This window comes from Oncorhynchus tshawytscha, unplaced genomic scaffold, assembly GCF_018296145.1.
Source record: "Oncorhynchus tshawytscha isolate Ot180627B unplaced genomic scaffold, Otsh_v2.0 Un_contig_6966_pilon_pilon, whole genome shotgun sequence".
NCBI lineage: Eukaryota > Metazoa > Chordata > Actinopteri > Salmoniformes > Salmonidae > Oncorhynchus > Oncorhynchus tshawytscha.
This window is the reverse complement of record NW_024609684.1, coordinates 147,182-167,788: the sequence shown is the minus strand read 5'-3', so window position 1 is coordinate 167,788 and position 20,607 is coordinate 147,182. Positions and strand designations below refer to the sequence as shown.

General features: G+C 50.9%; 1 protein-coding gene across 1 annotated transcript in view; it reads left to right on the top strand.

Moving 5' to 3' along the window:
- Nucleotides 1–20,607, top strand: part of agap1 (ArfGAP with GTPase domain, ankyrin repeat and PH domain 1) — a 137,849-nt gene that overhangs the window by 112,258 nt on the left and 4,984 nt on the right. The window contains exon 14 of the mRNA XM_042316930.1: nucleotides 18,842–19,097. Coding sequence (XP_042172864.1) covers nucleotides 18,842–19,097 — 256 coding nt within the window. The remainder of the gene's footprint in view (nucleotides 1–18,841; nucleotides 19,098–20,607) is intronic.

Here is a 20,607-nt window from a genome sequence, read left to right as displayed (position 1 = left end):
GTATCTCGCTCTCCCTCTGTCTCTCTCTCTCCCTCTGTCTCTCTTTCTCTCCCTCTGTCTTGCTCTCTCTCTCCCTCTGTCTGTGTCTCTCTCTCTCCCTCTGTCTCTGTCTCTCTCTCCCCCTGTCTGTGTCTCTCTCTCTCCCTCTGTCTCTGTCTCTCTCTCCCCCTGTCTGTGTCTCTGTATCTCGCTCTCCCTCTGTCTGTCTCTCTCTCTCCCTCTGTCTCTCTTTCTCTCCCTCTGTCTTGCTCTCTCTCTCCCTCTGTCTGTGTCTCTCTCTCTCCCTCTGTCTTGCTCTCTCTCTCCCTCTGTCTGTGTCTCTCTCTCTCCCTGTCTGTGTCTCTGTATCTCGCTCTCCCTCTGTCTGTCTCTCTCTCTCCCTCTGTCTCTCTCTCTCCCTCTGTCTCTCTCTCTCTCCCTCTGTCTTGCTCTCTCTCTCCCTCTGTCTGTGTCTCTCTCTCTCCCTCTGTCTCTGTCTCTCTCTCCCTCTGTCTGTGTCTCTCTCTCTCCCTCTGTCTCTGTCTCTCTCTCCCCCTGTCTGTGTCTCTCTCTCTCTCCCTCTGTCTCTGTCTCTCTCTCCCCTGTCTGTGTCTCTCTCCTCTCCCTCTGTCTCTGTCTCTCTCTCCCCCTGTCTGTGTCTCTGTATCTCGCTCTCCCTCTGTCTGTCTCTCTCTCTCCCTCTGTCTCTCTTTCTCTCCCTCTGTCTTGCTCTCTCTCTCCCTCTGTCTGTGTCTCTCTCTCTCCCTCTGTCTTGCTCTCTCTCTCCCTCTGTCTGTGTCTCTCTCTCTCCCTGTCTGTGTCTCTGTCTCTCGCTCTCCCTCTGTCTCTCTTTCTCTCCCTCTGTCTTGCTCTCTCTCTCCCTCTGTCTGTGTCTCTCTCTCTCCCTCTGTCTCTGTCTCTCTCTCCCCCTGTCTGTGTCTCTGTATCTCGCTCTCCCTCTGTCTGTCTCTCTCTCTCCCTCTGTCTCTCTTTCTCTCCCTCTGTCTCTCTCTCTCCCTCTGTCTCTCTCTCTCTCCCTCTGTCTCTCTCTCTCTCTCCCTCTGTCTTGCTCTCTCCCTCTCTCTCCCATTGTCTCTGTCTCTCTCTCCCCCTGTCTGTGTCTGTATCTCGCTCTCCCTCTGTCTGTCTCTCTCTCTCCCTCTGTCTCTCTTTCTCTCCCTCTGTCTCTCTCTCCCTCTGTCTCTCTCTCTCTCCCTCTGTCTTGCTCTCTCCCTCTCTCTCCCATTGTCTCTGTCTCTCTCTCCCCCTGTCTGTGTCTCTGTATCTCGCTCTCCCTCTGTCTGTCTCTCTCTCTCCCTCTGTCTCTCTCTCTCTCCCTCTGTCTCTCTCTCTCTCCCTCTGTCTTGCTCTCTCCCTCTCTCTCCCATTGTCTCTGTCTGTCTCTCTCTCTCCCTCTGTCTCTCTTTCTCTCCCTCTGTATCTCGCTCTCCCTCTGTCTGTCTCTCTCTCTCCCTCTGTCTCTCTTTCTCTCCCTCTGTCTCTCTCTCTCCCTCTGTCTCTCTCTCTCTCCCTCTGTCTTGCTCTCTCCCTCTCTCTCCCATTGTCTCTGTCTCTCTCTCCCCCTGTCTGTGTCTCTGTATCTCGCTCTCCCTCTGTCTCTCTCTCTCTCTCTGTCTCTCTTTCTCTCCCTCTGTCTCTCTCTCTCCCTCTGTCTCTCTCTCTCTCCCTCTGTCTTGCTCTCTCCCTCTGTCTCTCTCTCTCCCTCTCTCTCTCTCTCTCCCTCTGTCTTGCTCTCTCCCTCTCTCTCCCTCTGTCTCTGTCTCTCTCTCCCCCTGTCTGTGTCTCTGTATCTCGCTCTCCCTCTGTCTGTCTCTCTCTCTCCCTCTGTCTCTCTTTCTCTCCCTCTGTCTCTCTTTCTCTCCCTCTGTCTCTCTCTCCCTCTGTCTCTCTCTCTCTCCCTCTGTCTGTGTCTCTCTCTCTCTCCCTCTCTCTCCCATTGTCTCTCTCTCCCCCTGTCTGTGTCTGTCTCTCTCTCTGTCTGTCTCTCTCTCTCTCCTCTGTCTGTCTCTCTCTCTCCCCCTCTGTCTCTCTTTCTCGCCCTCTCTCTCCCTTTCTCGCCCTCTCTCTCCCTCTGTCTGTGTGTCTCTCTCTCTCTCTTTCTACCTCTCTCTCCCTCTGTCTGTCTCTCTCTCTCTCCCTGTGTCTCGCTCTCTCTCTCCCTCTGTCTGTGTGTCTGTCTCTCCCTCTGTCTGTATTATCTCTCTCTCCCTCTGTCTCTCTCTCTCCCTGTGTCTCGCTCTCTCTCTCTCTCTCCCTCTGTCTGTGTGATCTGTCTCTCCCTCTGTCTGTATTATCTGTCTCTCCCTCTGTCTGTATTATCTCTCTCTCCCTCTGTCTGTATTATCTCTCTCTCCCTCTGTCTGTATTATCTCTCTCTCCCTCCCTCTGTATTATCTCTCTGATGTTCCCATTCCTGAAGCACAGATGAGTCTGTATATGGATAATAAGTGGTAGGTAGCTAGGCCTTTCTGTAATTGCCGTATGTGTCCGTGAGTTCTCCTTGTTGTCTTGGTGATGTGTTCAGACTGAATTGGTTCACTGTTAGTACAGACCCTGGCTGGTAAACATTTTAAACAGACCATAACAGATCTATCAGGGGCTAATTGAGAAGAGATGTCTTATTTACTCCCAATTGAATTGAATAATCCCACAGTTTGATGGTTTGGAAATGAGATGAAGTGAATTCAGTGTGAAACATAGACAGGCTGTATCTATCTGATTGTGTAATGTATCTATCTGATTGTGTAATGTATCTATCTGATTGTGTAATGTATCTATCTGATTGTGTAATGTATCTATCTGATTGTGTAATGTATCTATCTGATTGTGTAATGTATCTATCTGATTGTGTAATGTATCTATTGTTTGTTTCATTTGATTGTCCCATAAAGCTTGCTTATGTGGGGCGGCAGGGTAGCCTAGTGGTTAGAGCATTGGACTAGTAACCAGAAGGTTGCAAGTTCAAACCCCCGAGCTGACAAGGTACAAATCTGTCGTTCTGCCCCTGAACAGGCAGTTAACCCACTGTTCCTAGGCCGTCATTGAAAATAAGAATTTGTTCTTAACTGACTTGCCTAGTAAAATAAAGGTTTAAAAAAATAAATAATAATAAATAAATAAGCTTGCTGTCTACATGCAGTCCTATGTGCTGTCCTTAACTTAGTTGAAAAATATTAATACTTGGAAATAAAAAGATCCTCTGTGATTTAAAACAGTTGAATCTGAGCCGTAATGACGGGACTGTTTCTGGGAGGGTGATGATATGCGATTTAAAACAGTTGAATCTGAGCTGTAATGACGGGACTGTTTCTGGGAGGGTGATGATATGTGATTTAAAACAGTTGAATCTGAGCTGTAATGACTATCTGTTTCTGGGAGGGTGATGATATGTGATTTAAAACAGTTGAATCTGAGCTGTAATGACGGGACTGTTTCTGGGAGGGTGATGATATGTGATTTAAAACAGTTGAATCTGAGCTGTAATGACGGGACTGTTTCTGGGAGGGTGATGATATGTGATTTAAAACAGTTGAATCTGAGCTGTAATGACGGGACTGTTTCTGGGAGGGTGATGATATGTGATTTAAAACAGTTGAATCTGAGCTGTAATGACGGGACTGTTTCTGGGAGGGTGATGATATGTGATTTAAAACAGTTGAATCTGAGCTGTAATGACGGGACTGTTTCTGGGAGGGTGATGATATGTGATTTAAAACAGTTGAATCTGAGCTGTAATGACGGGACTGTTTCTGGGAGGGTGATGATATGTGATTTAAAACAGTTGAATCTGAGCTGTAATGACGGGACTGTTTCTGGGAGGGTGATGATATGTGATTTAAAACAGTTGAATCTGAGCCGTAATGACGGGACTGTTTCTGGGAGGGTGATGATATGTGATTTAAAACAGTTGAATCTGAGCCGTAATGACGGGACTGTTTCTGGGAGGGTGATGATATGTGATTTAAAACAGTTGAATCTGAGCCGTAATGACGGGACTGTTTCTGGGAGGGTGACGATATGCACCATTGGAGCTGTGGAACTGTTCTGTTTCAGACAGGTCCCCTGTGAGAAGCTTCAGAAAAGGGGTACAAATGTCCGTTAAAACACCTTCTAATCCCACTCATCTGCATCGGGGCTAATATGAACAGAAATGTCAATGGGTCTGGACTCTCTCAGGACTTACTGGTCGGGTCACAAGGTAGGTAGGCAGCCAGGTTTGTGCTCAGCCAGACACTGTCCCTCTCCCCCTACACTCTCTCTCCTTTCCCTTACCTCTCTCTCCTTTCCCTTACCTCTCTCTCCTTCCCCCCTACCTCTCTCCCTTCTCTCCCTAATGGGGACTGTTTCTGGGAGGGTGATGACTCTGACCTTTCCCCTCTTATCTGCTCTTCATGCCACTACTGGAGCGTGCTCTGTCTCCCCTACCTCTCTCTCCTTCCCCTCCCTCTCTCTCTCTCCTCCCTCCCTCATTTCCTCTCTCTCCTCCTCCCTCTCTCTCTCCTCCTCCCTCCCTCCTTTCCTCTCTCTCTCTTCCCTTCCCTCTCTCTCCTTCCCCTCCCTCTCTCTCCTTCCCCTCCCTCTCTCTCCTTCCCCTCCCTCTCTCTCCTTCCCCTCCCTCTCTCTCCTTCCCCTTACCTCTCTCTCCTTTCCCTTACCTCTCTCTCCTTCCCCCTACCTCTCTCCCTTCTCTCCCTCTTGACCTTTCCCCTCTTATCTGCTCTTCATGCCACTACTGGAGCGTGCTCTGTCTCCCTCTACCTCTCTCTCCTTCCCTCCCTCTCTCTCTCCTCCTCCCTCCCTCATTTCCTCTCTCTCCTCCTCCCTCTCTCTCTCTCTCCTCCCTCCCTCCTTTCCTCTCTCTCCTTCCCCTCCCTCTCTCTCCTTCCCCTCCCTCTCTCTCCTTCCCTCCCTCTCTCTCCTTCCCTCCCCCTCTCTCTCCTTCCCCTCCCTCTCTCTCCTTTCCCTTACCTCTCTCTTCCCCCCTACCTCTCTCCCTTCTCTCCCTCTTGACCTTTCCCCTCTTATCTGCTCTTCATACCACTACTGGAGCGTGCTCTGTTTCCCTCTACCTCTCTCTCCTTCCCTCCCTCTTCCCCTCCCTCTCTCTCTCCTCCTCCCTCCCTCCTTTCCTCTCTCTCCTCCTCCTTCTCTCTCTCCTCCTCCCTCCCTCCTTTCCTCTCTCTCTGCTCTTCATACCACTACTGGAGCATTGTGATTCAGCTGAGGGCACTTCCCATCAGCTTTGCCCATTTTCCCCCAGCCAGCCAATCAGGGAGCAGTATCAAGCCAGGCAAAGGCTCAGTAACAGAGACACTAATCTGTTCATCATAAAAAAGAGCTGAGCTTAATTATCTGTGACTATCCAAGGGCAGCTAACGACCAAAGTGTAATTGATTTCAGACCCCTTGTTTTTTGGGGGGGGGTCGAGGGTATTTTTACCTTGTAAGACAATAGTATCTATCTGCTCTCTATTTTACAGCTATTCTGTCTGTCTGCCTCTTCTTTCTGTGGTACCATGTGTACCTTGTTCCCTCTTCCCTCTCTGTATGTGTTGTTCCCTCTAGTGACTACCTCTCTCCTCTCTGTATGTGTTGTTCCCTCTAGTGACTACCTCTCTCCTCTCTGTATGTGTTGTTCCCTCTAGTGACTACCTCTCTGTATGTGTTGTTCCCTCTAGTGACTACCTCTCTGTATGTGTTGTTCCCTCTAGTGACTACCTCTCTGTATGTGTTGTTCCCTCTAGTGACTACCTCTCTGTATGTGTTGTTCCCTCTAGTGACTACCTCTCTGTATGTGTTGTTCCCTCTAGTGACTACCTCTCTGTATGTGTTGTTCCCTCTAGTGACTACCTCTCTGTATGTGTTGTTCCCTCTAGTGACTACCTCTCTCCTCTCTGTTTGTGTTGTTCCCTTTAGTGACTACCTCTCTGTATGTGTTGTTCCCTCTAGTGACTACCTCTCTGTATGTGTTGTTCCCTCTAGTGACTACCTCTCTGTATGTGTTGTTCCCTCTAGTGACTACCTCTCTGTATGTGTTGTTCCCTCTAGTGACTACCTCTCTGTATGTGTTGTTCCCTCTAGTGACTACCTCTCTGTATGTGTTGTTCCCTCTAGTGACTACCTCTCTCCTCTCTGTTTGTGTTGTTCCCTCTAGTGACTACCTCTCTGTATGTGTTGTTCCCTCTAGTGACTACCTCTCTGTATGTGTTGTTCCCTCTAGTGACTACCTCTCTGTTTGTGTTGTTCCCTCTAGTGACTACCTCTCTGTATGTGTTGTTCCCTCTAGTGACTACCTCTCTGTAGGTGTTGTTCCATATAGTGACTACCTCTCTGTATGTGTTGTTCCCTCTAGTGACTACCTCTCTGTATGTGTTGTTCCCTCTAGTGATTACCTCTCTGTATGTGTTGTTCCCTCTAGTGACTACCTCTCTGTATGTGTTGTTCCCTCTAGTGACTACCTCTCTGTATGTGTTGTTCCCTCTAGTGACTACCTCTCTGTATGTGTTGTTCCCTCTAGTGACTACCTCTCTGTATGTGTTGTTCCCTCTAGTGACTACCTCTCTGTATGTGTTGTTCCCTCTAGTGACTACCTCTCTGTAGGTGTTGTTCCCTCTAGTGACTACCTCTCTGTATGTGTTGTTCCCTCTAGTGACTACCTCTCTGTAGGTGTTGTTCCATCGAGTGACTACCTCTCTATATGTGTTGTTCCCTCTAGTGACTACCTCTCTGTATGTGTTGTTCCCTCTAGTGACTACCTCTCTGTAGGTGTTGTTCCCTCTAGTGACTACCTCTCTGTATGTGTTGTTCCCTCTAGTGACTACCTCTCTGTAGGTGTTGTTCCCTCTAGTGACTACCTCTCTGTATGTGTTGTTCCCTCTAGTGACTACCTCTCTGTATGTGTTGTTCCCTCTAGTGACAACCTCTCTGTATGTGTTGTTCCCTCTAGTGACTACCTCTCTGTATGTGTTGTTCCCTCTAGTGACTACCTCTCTCCTCTCTGTTTGTGTTGTTCCCTCTAGTGACTACCTCTCTGTATGTGTTGTTCCCTCTAGTGACTACCTCTCTGCATGTGTTGTTCCCTCTAGTGACTACCTCTCTGCATGTGTTGTTCCCTCTAGTGACTACCTCTCTGTATGTGTTGTTCCCTCTAGTGACTACCTCTCTGTATGTGTTGTTCCCTCTAGTGACTACCTCTCTGTATGTGTTGTTCCCTCTAGTGACTACCTCTCTCCTTTCTGTATGTGTTGTTCCCTCTAGTGACTACCTCTCTCCTCTCTGTATGTGTTGTTCCCTCTAGTGACTACCTCTCTCCTTTCTGTATGTGTTGTTCCCTCTAGTGACTACCTCTCTCCTCTCTGTATGTGTTGTTCCCTCTAGTGACTACCTCTCTGTATGTGTTGTTCCCTCTAGTGACTACCTCTCTGTATGTGTTGTTCCCTCTAGTGACTACCTCTCTGTATGTGTTGTTCCCTCTAGTGACCACCTCTCTGTATGTGTTGTTCCCTCTAGTGACTACCTCTCTGTATGTGTTGTTCCCTCTAGTGACTACCTCTCTGTATGTGTTGTTCCCTCTAGTGACAACCTCTCTGTATGTGTTGTTCCCTCTAGTGACTACCTCTCTGTATGTGTTGTTCCCTCTAGTGACTACCTCTCTGTATGTGTTGTTCCCTCTAGTGACTACCTCTCTCCTCTCTGTATGTGTTGTTCCCTCTAGTGACTACCTATCTCCTTTCTGTATGTGTTGTTCCCTCTAGTGACTACCTCTCTGTATGTGTTGTTCCCTCTAGTGACTACCTCTCTGTATGTGTTGTTCCCTCTAGTGACTACCTCTCTCCTCTCTGTATGTGTTGTTCCCTCTAGTGACTACCGCTTTGTATGTGTTGTTCCCTCTAGTGACTACCTCTCTGCATGTGTTGTTCCCTCTAGTGACTACCTCTCTGCATGTGTTGTTCCCTCTAGTGACTACCTCTCTGTATGTGTTGTTCCCTCTAGTGACTACCTCTCTGTATGTGTTGTTCCCTCTAGTGACTACCTCTCTGTATGTGTTGTTCCCCTCTGTGACTACCTCTCTGTATGTGTTGTTCCCTCTAGTGACTACCTCTCTGTATGTGTTGTTCCCTCTAGTGACTACCTCTCTGTTTGTGTTGTTCCCTCTAGTGACTACCGCTGTGTATGTGTTGTTCCCTCTAGTGACTACCTCTGCATGTGTTGTTCCCTCTAGTGACTACCTCTCTGTTTGTGTTGTTCCCTCTAGTGACTACCGCTTTGTATGTGTTGTTCCCTCTAGTGACTACCTCTCTGTATGTGTTGTTCCCTCTAGTGACTACCTCTCTGTATGTGTTGTTCCCTCTAGTGACTACGTCTCTGTTTGTGTTGTTCCCTCTAGTGACTACCGCTTTGTATGTGTTGTTCCCTCTAGTGACTACCTCTCTGCATGTGTTGTTCCCTCTAGTGACTACCTCTCTGTTTGTGTTGTTCCCTCTAGTGACTACCGCTTTGTATGTGTTGTTCCCTCTAGTGACTACCTCTCTGTTTGTGTTGTTCCCTCTAGTGACTACCTCTCTGTATGTGTTGTTCCCTCTAGTGACTACCTCTCTGTATGTGTTGTTCCCTCTAGTGACTACCTCTCTGTATGTGTTGTTCCCTCTAGTGACTACCTCTCTGTATGTGTTGTTCCCTCTAGTGACTACCTCTCTCCTCTCTGTATGTGAGCCTGTGTGTATGGTCTGGGCATCTCACCCTGGTCTTAGTCTCCTCAGGTTTACTGGGGGAGCTGTCCAGGTGACAGATTCCTCCTGTCAGACCTCATTACCTGGGAGTCAGTGGAACCCTAACGAGTTGTAACGAGTCCTAACGAGCTGAATTAGAGAGGGCTAATTAGGGCAAAGGAGAAGGCCACTCTGCTCACTCACTGACCGCTGTGTGTGTGTGTGACCTGACGACGTTGTGTGTGTGTGTGTGTCACTGACTGAGGACTTCAGTCCAACCTGGTTCCTCTCACTGCTCTGCCACAGTTCCATTCTGTAATGAATGGTGGTGGTGTTCCTGAGCTCCGTCCGTCTCACAGTGCAGATCAGACCCAGCAACACACTGTTAGAATGGGAATGTGATATGGATGTTATTGTGTATGTTAACAATGATGTCTTCTCTCTTTGTTAAGAGATAAAGATGATCATGTTGAGGAATGTCTCATGATGATGTGTTGTTGTTGGAGGGCATCGTATAACAGCCCTTTACGGTAATGCTGCTGGAAATGATCATGATGCTGGTGATGACAGTTATGATAATGCTGGTAATTTTGGACATTGGTAATAAGGTCAACTCCATTTTAGGTGGAAAACAACGACACATTATTTAGTCACTTAATGAATCACTGCGTGTCAAATAAATGTCATCACTTTAATAGGCAACATTAGGCATCAAATGTAAATGATCATTTGATAACACCATAATGCTAGATAATGACTATTGTTCTGATTTATTAGGATGTGGGACTCTGCTGTGAGTCTTGTATCCAGGGTCTATGTTGGGGTCGTAGACCCCCTCCCTCCCCCCCTCCCCCTGGTCGTAGACTCCCTCCCTCCCCCTGGTCGTAGACCCCCTCCCTCCCTCCCCTGGTCATAGACCCCCTCCCTCCCTCCCCTGGTCGTAGACCCCCTCCCTCCCCCCCCTGGTCGTAGTGGCAGTGGAGAGCAGCTGGTTGACCAGTCACGGTCGGACGGCCCAGTGGAGTGGACGGCTGTCAGAGTTGACCAATCAGACGGGGCTCTGCCTGGGGGTCTGGGGGAGACAGGAAACTACTGGGCCTGTGTGTAAACACACTGCAACAAAGAGACTGGCCAGGGAGAACCAACACACACAGAAATTATACAAACACAGACTCATGCACCTAAAAGAGGCAGGAAATGACATGTATCTATTCTTCAGCTCCTGTCTCCAGTTGGCCCTTGATGAGAGTCAGAGACTGACACCAGCCCCCCTGTTTATCCCCGGGTAACCCCAAACAAGCACATTCCTCACCCCACGGTTTCCAACGGCGACAGAACCCCACTGTCGCTCCTCTCCTGCTCTGCGGCGGCGGAAGTCAATAGTCCCGCTAACAACCTCCTAACACAGGCTAATGAAGCTGTCAGTCAAACCAGCCCGCTGTTCTATTCACCAAGGGGTTGGTCATGGGTTTAACTGACGCCTGTAACACACACCTACACACACACACCTACACACACCGCCATGTATTTACCTTTCACCACTGTTTCTCCACCTACAGTACAGAGAGAACAGACAGGGTTGTACATACATGGGGTTCCTCTCTCTCAGGGTGGAATAGATTTACCTAAGTCATTATCATGCTAATAATGTGTTGCTGTCATCTCACATGAACGCACTAATGGGAAACGTTGAAGTGTGTGTTGTGGTCGGGGGGCATTTCTTGTGAAAGGCTCATTGCGTTCGGACATGTTGGAGCCCTCGCTGGCATGACCTGTAGTGTTTAATTAGACTGGCTAGGAGATCTGCCTCCTGTGATTATTATTCACACACACACACTCCCCCCTTCCTGTTCCCTTTTTAAGCATTTGCTGTAGGTGGTGAGAGAGAATAGGGGTTGTGGGGAGTGTGTGTGTGGTTGCATCCTGTGTGAGAGTGTGTCCCTGTCAGTCTGTCTGAGCAGGACCTGTGGTTAATTATCTTCACAGTGCTCCGTGGTGCTGCAGCCTGTCCTCTAATCCAATGTGATAAGTGAGACAAACATGGTGGAACAGTGAGCTGCAGTCAGACAGGTACCTCTCTTAGACACACGGAGGGATGGGGGGGGGACCCTCAGGCACACACACCGCCCTCCCCAGCTTTTGTCAGAGAGCCTTTCTGAGTAGCTAATTAGTCCAATTAGCCTTTCTAGTTTCCAAACTGCTCTCAATACTCTAACCAGAGGATAATGGTAGCATGCTACCCCTTAATGCCTTTCAAGATGAACACCAAATGTGAGTTGGAAAATCACTTGTAATGGATTCTTAGTAGTGACTACCTCTTAGTAGTGTATTTTCTCATTCAGGGGGGATAATGTCGCTATGTGCTTGTCAGTAGGCTATATTAGCAGTGTTGGAAACAACAGTTTAGTGTTTCATTACCTAAGTCAGTGGGGGGGGGTTGTCACGTGTGGTGGAGGCCATTGTAGGGGACATCCATCCTGTCCTGTGATCGTGTGTGAATGTGGACACTTCATCTCCTCCCTTACAATGCTGTGCTGTCACCATCGCACCCTGAGTTTGTCCGTTCCCATTGTGTCCAACATGGCGCGCGTGTGTGTGTCTGTGTGTGTGTGTCTGGGCCCTTCTCTCTGCCTCTCGGCCCATAACAACTCTGTCCTGGAGAAGACCCAGACTCCAGCCCATAACAACTCTGTCCTGGAGAAGACCCAGACTCCAGCCCATAACAACTCTGTCCTGGAGAAGACCCAGGATCCAGCCCATAACAACTCTGTCCTGGAGAAGACCCAGACTCCAGCCCATAACAACTCTGTCCTGGAGAAGACCCAGGATCCAGCCCATAACAACTCTGTCCTGGAGAAGACCCAGACTCCAGCCCATAACAACTCTGTCCTGAGAAGACCCAGACTCCAGCCCATAACAACTCTGTCCTGGAGAAGACCCAGACTCCAGCCCATAACAACTCTGTCCTGGAGAAGACCCAGACTCCAGCCCATAACAACTCTGTCCTGGAGAAGACCCAGACTCCAGCCATAGCAACTCTGTCCTCTGGGGAAGGCCCAGACTCCAGCCCATAACAACTCTGTCCTCTGGGGAAGGCCCAGACTCCAGCCATAGCAACTCTGTCCTCTGGAGAAGACCCAGACTCCAGCCATAGCAACTCTGTCCTCTGGGGAAGGCCCAGACTCCAGCCATAACAACTCTGTCCTCCGGAGAAGACCCAGGATCCAGCCCATAACAACTCTGTCCTGGAGAAGACCCAGACTCCAGCCATAGCAACTCTGTCCTCTGGGGAAGGCCCAGACTCCAGCCATAGCAACTCTGTCCTCTGGAGAAGGCCCAGACTCCAGCCATAACAACTCTGTCCTCTGGGGAAGGCCCAGACTCCAGCCATAGCAACTCTGTCCTCTGGAGAAGACCCAGACTCCAGCCATAGCAACTCTGTCCTCTGGAGAAGGCCCAGACTCCAGCCATAGCAACTCTGTCCTCTGGGGAAGGACCAGACTCCAGCCATAGCAACTCTGTCCTCTGGAGAAGGCCCAGACTCCAGCCATAACAACTCTGTCCTCTGGGGAAGGCCCAGACTCCAGCCATAACAACTCTGTCCTCCGGAGAAGACCCAGGATCCAGCCCATAACAACTCTGTCCTGGAGAAGACCCAGACTCCAGCCATAGCAACTCTGTCCTCTGGGGAAGGCCCAGACTCCAGCCATAGCAACTCTGTCCTCTGGAGAAGGCCCAGACTCCAGCCATAACAACTCTGTCCTCTGGGGAAGGCCCAGACTCCAGCCATAGCAACTCTGTCCTCTGGAGAAGACCCAGACTCCAGCCATAGCAACTCTGTCCTCTGGAGAAGGCCCAGACTCCAGCCATAGCAACTCTGTCCTCTGGGGAAGGACCAGACTCCAGCCATAGCAACTCTGTCCTCTGGAGAAGGCCCAGACTCCAGCCATAACAACTCTGTCCTCTGGGGAAGGCCCAGACTCCAGCCCATAACAACTCTGTCCTCTGGGGAAGGCCCAGACTCCAGCCATATAAACTCTGTCCTGGAGAAGACCCAGACTCCAGCCCATAACAACTCTGTCCTGGAGAAGACCCAGACTCCAGCCCATAACAACTCTGTCCTGGAGAAGACCCAGACTCCAGCCCATAACAACTCTGTCCTGGAGAAGACCCAGACTCCAGCCATAGCAACTCTGTCCTCTGGGGAAGGCCCAGACTCCAGCCCATAACAACTCTGTCCTCTGGAGAAGGCCCAGACTCCAGCCATAACAACTCTGTCCTCTGGGGAAGGCCCAGACTCCAGCCATAGCAACTCTGTCCTCTGGAGAAGACCCAGACTCCAGCCATAGCAACTCTGTCCTCTGGGGAAGGCCCAGACTCCAGCCATAACAACTCTGTCCTCTGGAGAAGACCCAGGATCCAGCCCATAACAACTCTGTCCTGGAGAAGACCCAGACTCCAGCCATAGCAACTCTGTCCTCTGGGGAAGGCCCAGACTCCAGCCATAGCAACTCTGTCCTGGAGAAGACCCAGACTCCAGCCCATAACAACTCTGTCCTGGAGAAGACCCAGACTCCAGCCCATAACAACTCTGTCCTGGAGAAGACCCAGACTCCAGCCATAGCAACTCTGTCCTCTGGGGAAGGCCCAGACTCCAGCCATAGCAACTCTGTCCTCTGGAGAAGGCCCAGACTCCAGCCATAACAACTCTGTCCTCTGGGGAAGGCCCAGACTCCAGCCATAGCAACTCTGTCCTCTGGAGAAGACCCAGACTCCAGCCATAGCAACTCTGTCCTCTGGGGAAGGCCCAGACTCCAGCCATAACAACTCTGTCCTCTGGAGAAGACCCAGGATCCAGCCCATAACAACTCTGTCCTGGAGAAGACCCAGACTCCAGCCATAGCAACTCTGTCCTCTGGGGAAGGCCCAGACTCCAGCCATAGCAACTCTGTCCTCTGGAGAAGGCCCAGACTCCAGCCATAACAACTCTGTCCTCTGGGGAAGGCCCAGACTCCAGCCATAGCAACTCTGTCCTCTGGAGAAGACCCAGACTCCAGCCATAGCAACTCTGTCCTCTGGAGAAGGCCCAGACTCCAGCCATAGCAACTCTGTCCTCTGGGGAAGGACCAGACTCCAGCCATAGCAACTCTGTCCTCTGGAGAAGGCCCAGACTCCAGCCATAACAACTCTGTCCTCTGGGGAAGGCCCAGACTCCAGCCCATAACAACTCTGTCCTCTGGGGAAGGCCCAGACTCCAGCCATATAAACTCTGTCCTCTGGGGAAGGCCCAGACTCCAGCCATAACAACTCTGTCCTCTGGGGAAGGCCCAGACTCCAGCCATAACAACTCTGTCCTCTGGAGAAGACCCAGACTCCAGCCATAGCAACTCTGTCCTCTGGAGAAGGCCCAGACTCCAGCCATAGCAACTCTGTCCTCTGGAGAAGGCCCAGACTCCAGCCATAACAACTCTGTCCTCTGGGGAAGGCCCAGACTCCAGCCATAACAACTCTGTCCTCTGGGGAAGGCCCAGACTCAAGCCATAACAACTCTGTCCTCTGGGGAAGGCCCAGACTCCAGCCCATAGCAACTCTGTCCTCTGGGGAAGGCCCAGACTCCAGCCATAACAACTCTGTCCTGGGGAAGGCATGCGTGCCAGGAAGCAGTGAAGTGCTGCCTCCGCATTTCCTCCACACACACCCAGAGAGACGAGGGCCCAGGCCCCTGCCGAGACCCTCCCTGCCCACCCCTCCCTGGGGCTTTGTCCCGGGGCTCTGGCCCGTGTACCTCCGCCCAGCCTCCTCACTCTCTCCCCGGGACAGGCAGGAAGACCAGGGACATTCCGTCCTGCTAGGCTAGCCCCTGACCAGAGAGGGTAATGTGGCAGGCAGGCCCCCATACCTAGGTTACACCCCCTCAAACACACACACACAACCAAACGCAACACACTGTCTATTCTCTGGGGAGAGAGTTAATGAGATTCTACTGGGTTCCCACACCTCTAAAACTCCCCATCTAGTTGTATTTGTCTGTCTCTCCCCTCCTCTATCTCCTCCCACCATCCTTTCTGTATAACCACAGAAGTTAGTGAATGAACATCCTCCTTCCTGGCCTATAGCTACTTTGAGACAAGTTTAGCCAGAAACTAATTTCTAACATTTTGATATTAGCTAGGTGTGTGTGTGTGTGTGTGTGTGTGTGTGTGTGTGTGTGTGTGTGTGTGTTGAGTAAGGGCAATCGGTGTGTGTGTGTGGATGCTCAGCCACGGTTGCAGTGGTTTGAAGAAAAAGGAAATCGTTGCCGGGGGTTGGGCCCAGTCATCCCGTTGCCGAGGCTTTGATTAAGAAGGATGTCGCAGGACATCGATCCCCAGGGCTATAGATTGACTATTTTTATCATCTGTCCGTCTGCCCCCCTCGCGCTCTGATAAAATGCTTTCTCCTGCAGAGAGAGAGAGACCCTCCACACGCGGCTAATTTGTAATTACTTCCGTCAATGGGTCTGTTTGAGGTTAACCCTCTGAGACACCCTAAGGTCTCATCACTCATCTTCTGTTATGGCTGACGAGGCGACTTGGTTATCCCCTACACCTCAGACCTGTCAACATATAGGCAGTCCATAGACTGCCCTGTTGCCTTGAGAAGCCAGCATTTCATGACCAGTCCTTAGTGGTTCCCAGACAGTGGGTCAGAAACCTCTAGTGGGTGACTAGGTTGCTGTCATTGGCTTTGTTGAATTTGAGGGTCTCAACAAAATTCCAAGTCTTTGGCAGTGTTTAAAAGATCTTGAAAAGCAGTGCACTAACAGTAGGAGGGGATATGGAAAGGTTGGATTCACACTCTACATACAGTACCAGTCAAAAGTTTGGACACACCTACTTATTCAAGGGTTTTTCTTTATTTGTACTATTTTCTACATTGTAGAATAATAGTGAAGACATCAAAACTATGAAATAACACATATGGAATCATGTAGTAACCAAAAAAGTGTTAAACAAATCAAAATATATTTTATATTTGAGTTTCTTTGTTGCCTTGATAACAGCTTTGCACACTCTTGGCATTCTCTCAACCAGCTTCATGAGGTAGTCACCTGGAATGCATTTCAATTATCAGGTATGCCTTGTTAATTTGTGTAATTTCTTTCCTCAGTGCCTTTGAGCCAATCAGTTGTGTTGTGACAAGGTAGAGGTGGTATACAGAAGATAGCCCTATTTGGTAAAAGACCAAGTCCATATTATGGCAAGAACAGCTCAAATAAGCAAAGCGAAATGACAGTCCATCATTACTTTAAGACATGAAGGTCAATCAATCTGGGCCTTGAAGAACTTTGTGCAGTTGCTTAAAGCGCTATGATGAAACTGGCTCTCATGAGGACCGCCACAGGAAAGGAAGACCCAGAGTTACCTCTGCTGCAGAGGATAAGTTCATCAGAGTTATCAGCCTCAGAAATTGCAGCCCAAACAAATGCTTCAGAGTTCAAGTAACAGACACATCTCAACATCAACTGTTCAGAGGAAACTGCGTGAATCAGGCCTTCGTGGTCAAACTGCTGCAAAGAAACCACTACTAAAGGACACCAATAAGAAGATTCTTTCTTGGGCCAAGAAACACAAGCAATGGACATTAGACCGGTGGAAATCTGTCCTTTGGTCTGATGAGTCCAAATTTGAGATTTTTGGTTCCAACCGCCTTGTCTTTGTGAGATGCAGAGTAGGTGGTGTGGGGGTGCTTTGCTGGTGAATGGATGATCTCCGTATGTGTGGTTCCCACCGTGAAGCATGGAGGAGGTGGTGTGGGGTTGCTTTGCTGGTGACACTGTCTGTGATTTATTTAGAATTCAAGGCACACTTAACCAGCATGGCTACCACAGCATTCTGCAGCAATACGCCAGCCCATCTGGTTTGGGCTTAGTGGGACTATCATTCGTTTTTTAACAGGACAATGACCCAACACACCTCTTGGCTGTGTAAGGGCTATTTGACCAAGAAGGAGAGTGATGGAGTGCTGCATCAGATGACCTGGCCTCCACAATCACCCGACCACAACCGAATTGAGATGGTTTGGGATGAGTTGGACCACATAGCGAAGGAAAAGCAGCCAACAAATGCACAGCATATGTGGGAACTCCTTCAAGCATTCCAGATGAAGCTGGTTGAGAGAATGCCAAGAGTCTACAAAGTCATCAAGGCAAAGGGTGGCTACGTTGAAGAATCTGAAATATAAAATATATTTTCATTTTGTTTAACACTTTTTTGTTTCCATAGTTTTGATGTCTTGACTATTATTCTACAATGTAGAAAATAGTAAAAACAAAGAAAAATCCTTGAAACTGTAGATGTCTAAATGTTTGACTTTTACTGTATATCCATGTCTTTCTCTCTCCTGGTGTGTGTATGTAATGCTCTCTCTCAGGCCTAACCCTCCACCCAGGGTAGGTCATTACAGAGGAAGTGAGCCAGCAGTGAGGTTCCACTATACTGTGTTCTCCATATCCTGGATAGTGGGGGACCCAGGACCCCCTGAGGGGGACTGTTGTTTCTAGAGATACAGGACAGCTCTATATCCTCACTCCTGTCCCTCCCCTATCCTCTCCCCAGGCCACTGTGGTTCCTCTCCTTTCTAACAGGAGGATTGATGCATGGATAATCCCAATTGGGCTGAAAGGCTGTGTTTACATGGCGGGGATTAGGGAGAGATTAGCGCTATCACATCACAGGATTAGATTGAGTGGCTGGAAACTGTTACCACTCTGTACTTACACTGCCCTGCTTCCCCCCTCTCTCTCTCTCTCCTGGTCTCTCTCTCTCTCCTGGTCTCTCTCTCTCTCCTGGTCTCTCTCAGCGCTATGGGGTTTACATGGTGTCTTTCTCCTTCACAGACTAGGCTAGTTAACATACTCCTAGTTAACCCAGTTCTAGTTAACCCAGTCCTAGTTAACCCACTCTTCCATTCACGTTTTACCATCTGAACTCATTCTTGCTAAGAATGGTCCTGTGGTTCCCAAAGAGACCCAGTAGATATCATCGCTGTAACAGTCAGCAGGTATCCCTGTAACAGTCAGCAGGTATCCCTGTAACAGTCAGCGGGTATCCCTGTAACAGTCAGCGGGTATCCCTGTAACAGTCAGCAGGTATCCCTGTAACAGTCCGCAGGTATCCCTGTAACAGTCAGCGGGTATCCCTGTAACAGTCAGCGGGTATCCCTGTAACAGTCAGCGCGGGTATCCCTGTAACAGTCAGCGGGTATCCCTGTAACAGTCAGCGGGTATCCCTGTAACAGTCAGCGGGTATCCCTGTAACAGTCAGCGGGTATCCCTGTAACAGTCAGCGGGTATCCCTGTAACAGTCAGCGGGTATCCCTGTAACAGTCAGCGGGTATCCCTGTAACAGTCAGCGGGTATCCCTGTAACAGTCAGCGGGTATCCCTGTAACAGTCAGCGGGTATCCCTGTAACAGTCAGCGGGTATCCCTGTAACAGTCAGCGGGTATCCCTGTAACAGTCAGCGGGTATCCCTGTAACAGTCAGCGGGTATCCCTGTAACAGTCAGCGGGTATCCCTGTAACAGTCAGCGGGTATCCCTGTAACAGTCAGCGGGTATCCCTGTAACAGTCCGCGGATATCATCCCTGTAACAGTCAGCGGGTATCCCTGTAACAGTCCGCGGATATCATCCCTGTAACAGTCAGCAGATAGCATCCCTGTAACAGTCAGCAGATAGCATCCCTGTAACAGTCAGCAGATAGCATCCCTGTAACAGTCAGCGGGTATCCCTGTAACAGTCAGCGGGTATCCCTGTAACAGTCAGCGGATAGCATCCCTGTAACAGTCAGCGGATAGCATCCCTGTAACAGTCAGCAGATAGCATCCCTGTAACAGTCAGCAGATAGCATCCCTGTAACAGTCAGCAGATAGCATCCCTGTAACAGTCAGCAGATAGCATCCCTGTAACAGTCAGCAGATATCCACACTGCGAGGTGAACTAGAACAATGGTGAACATCCCCCTTCTGTCCTATGTGTTCCTTCTCCAGGGAGGAGCGTGACTAGATGAACAGGTGGAGAAGGTAACGTCACAAGATGATGTTAAGATCCTGAATGTTCCTCTTAACCAGTAGTCTGTGTATTTCTCTCTCTCAGGGAGGAGCGTGAGCGTTGGATCCGGGCTAAGTACGAGCAGCGGTTGTTCCTGGCGTCGCTCTCGGGGGTGGACCTATCCCTGGGCCAGCAGCTGCTGAGGGCCACGGCCGAGGAGGACCTGCGCTGCGTCATCCTGCTTCTGGCTCACGGCTCCCGGGAGCAAGTCAACGAGACGTGTGGAGAGGGAGACGGACGCACCGCCCTTCACCTGGCGTGCCGCAAGGGCAACGTGGTCATCACACAGCTCCTCATCTGGGTGAGAGAGAGGACAATACCAACAGGATCTCACATGTCCATGGTTCCTCACCCTGAATGTTGTAGACCAAGATGTTGCCATGTCAAATAACTTACTCTATCTTTCCCTCTCCCCCATCCCCCTCTCCCCTCTCTCCCCTATCCCCTCTCTCCCCCCCATCCCCTCTCCTCTCTCCCCCCATCCCCCTCTCTCCCATATCCCCCTCCTCTCTCCCCCATCCCCTCTCCCCCCCCCCCCCTATCCCCCTCTCCCTCTCTCCCCCATCCCCCACTCTCCCCATCCCCTCTCTCCCTCTCTCCCCATCCCCCTCTCTCCTCTCTCCCCATCCCCCTCCTCCTCTCCCCCCATCCCCCTCTCCTCTCCCCCCTATCCCCCTCTCTCCTCTCTCCCCAATCCCCCACTCTCCCCATCCCCCTCTCTCCTCTCTCCCCTATCCCCCTCTCTCCTCTCTCCCTATCCCCCTCTCTCTCCTCTCCCCCATCCCCCTCTCTCCTCTCTCCCCATCCCCCTCTGTCCTCTCTCCCCCATCCCCCTCTCCCTCTCTCCCCCATCCCCCTCTCTCCCCCCTCTCCCCTATCCCCCTCTCTCCCTATCCCCCTCTGTCCTCTCTCCCCCCCCATCCCCTCTGTCCTCTCTCCCCCATCCCCCTCTGTCCTCTCTCCCCCATCCCCCTCTGTCCTCTCTCCCCCCCATCCCCCTCTGTCCTCTCTCCCCCCCATCCCCCTCTGTCCTCTCTCCCCCATCCCCCTTTGTCCTCTCTCCCCATCCCCCTTTGTCCTCTCTCCCCATCCCCCTCTCCTCTCCCCCATCCCCCTCTCCCCCCCCCCCCCTCTCTCCCTCCTATCCCCCATCCCCTCCCCCATCCCCCTCTCCCCCCACCCCCTCTCCTCTCTCCCCCATCCCTCTCCCCCATCCCTCTCTCCTCTCTCCCTCATCACCCTCTCTCCCCTATCCCCCTCTGTCTTCTCCCCCCCTCCTCTCTCCCCCATCCCTCTCTCCTCTCTCCCTCATCCCCCTCTCTCCCCATCCCTCTCTCCTCTCCTCTCCCCCATCCCCCTCTCCCCCATCCCCCTCTCTCCCATCTCTCCCCCCCTCCCCCCATCCCTTCTCTTCCCCCATCATCCCCCTCATCCCTCTCTCTCTCTCCCCCATCCCTCTCTCCTCTCTCCCTCACCCCCCTCACTCCCTCTCTCTCTCTCTCCCTCATCCCCCTCATCCCCCCCCTATCCCTCTCTCTCTCTCCCCCATCCCCCTCTCCCCTCCCCTCTCCTCTCCCCCATCCCTCTCTCCTCTCTTCCTCATCCCCCCCTCACTCCTCTCTGCTCTCTCCCCCATCCCTCTCTCCTCACCCCCTCACTCCTCTCTGCTCTCTCCTCTCCCTCATCCCCCTCACTCCTCTCCCCTATCCCTCTCCCCTCATCCCCCTCACTCCTCTCTGCTCTCTCCCCTATCCCTCTCTCCTCTCTCCCTCATCCCCCTCACTCCTCTCTGCTCTCTCCTCTCCCTCATC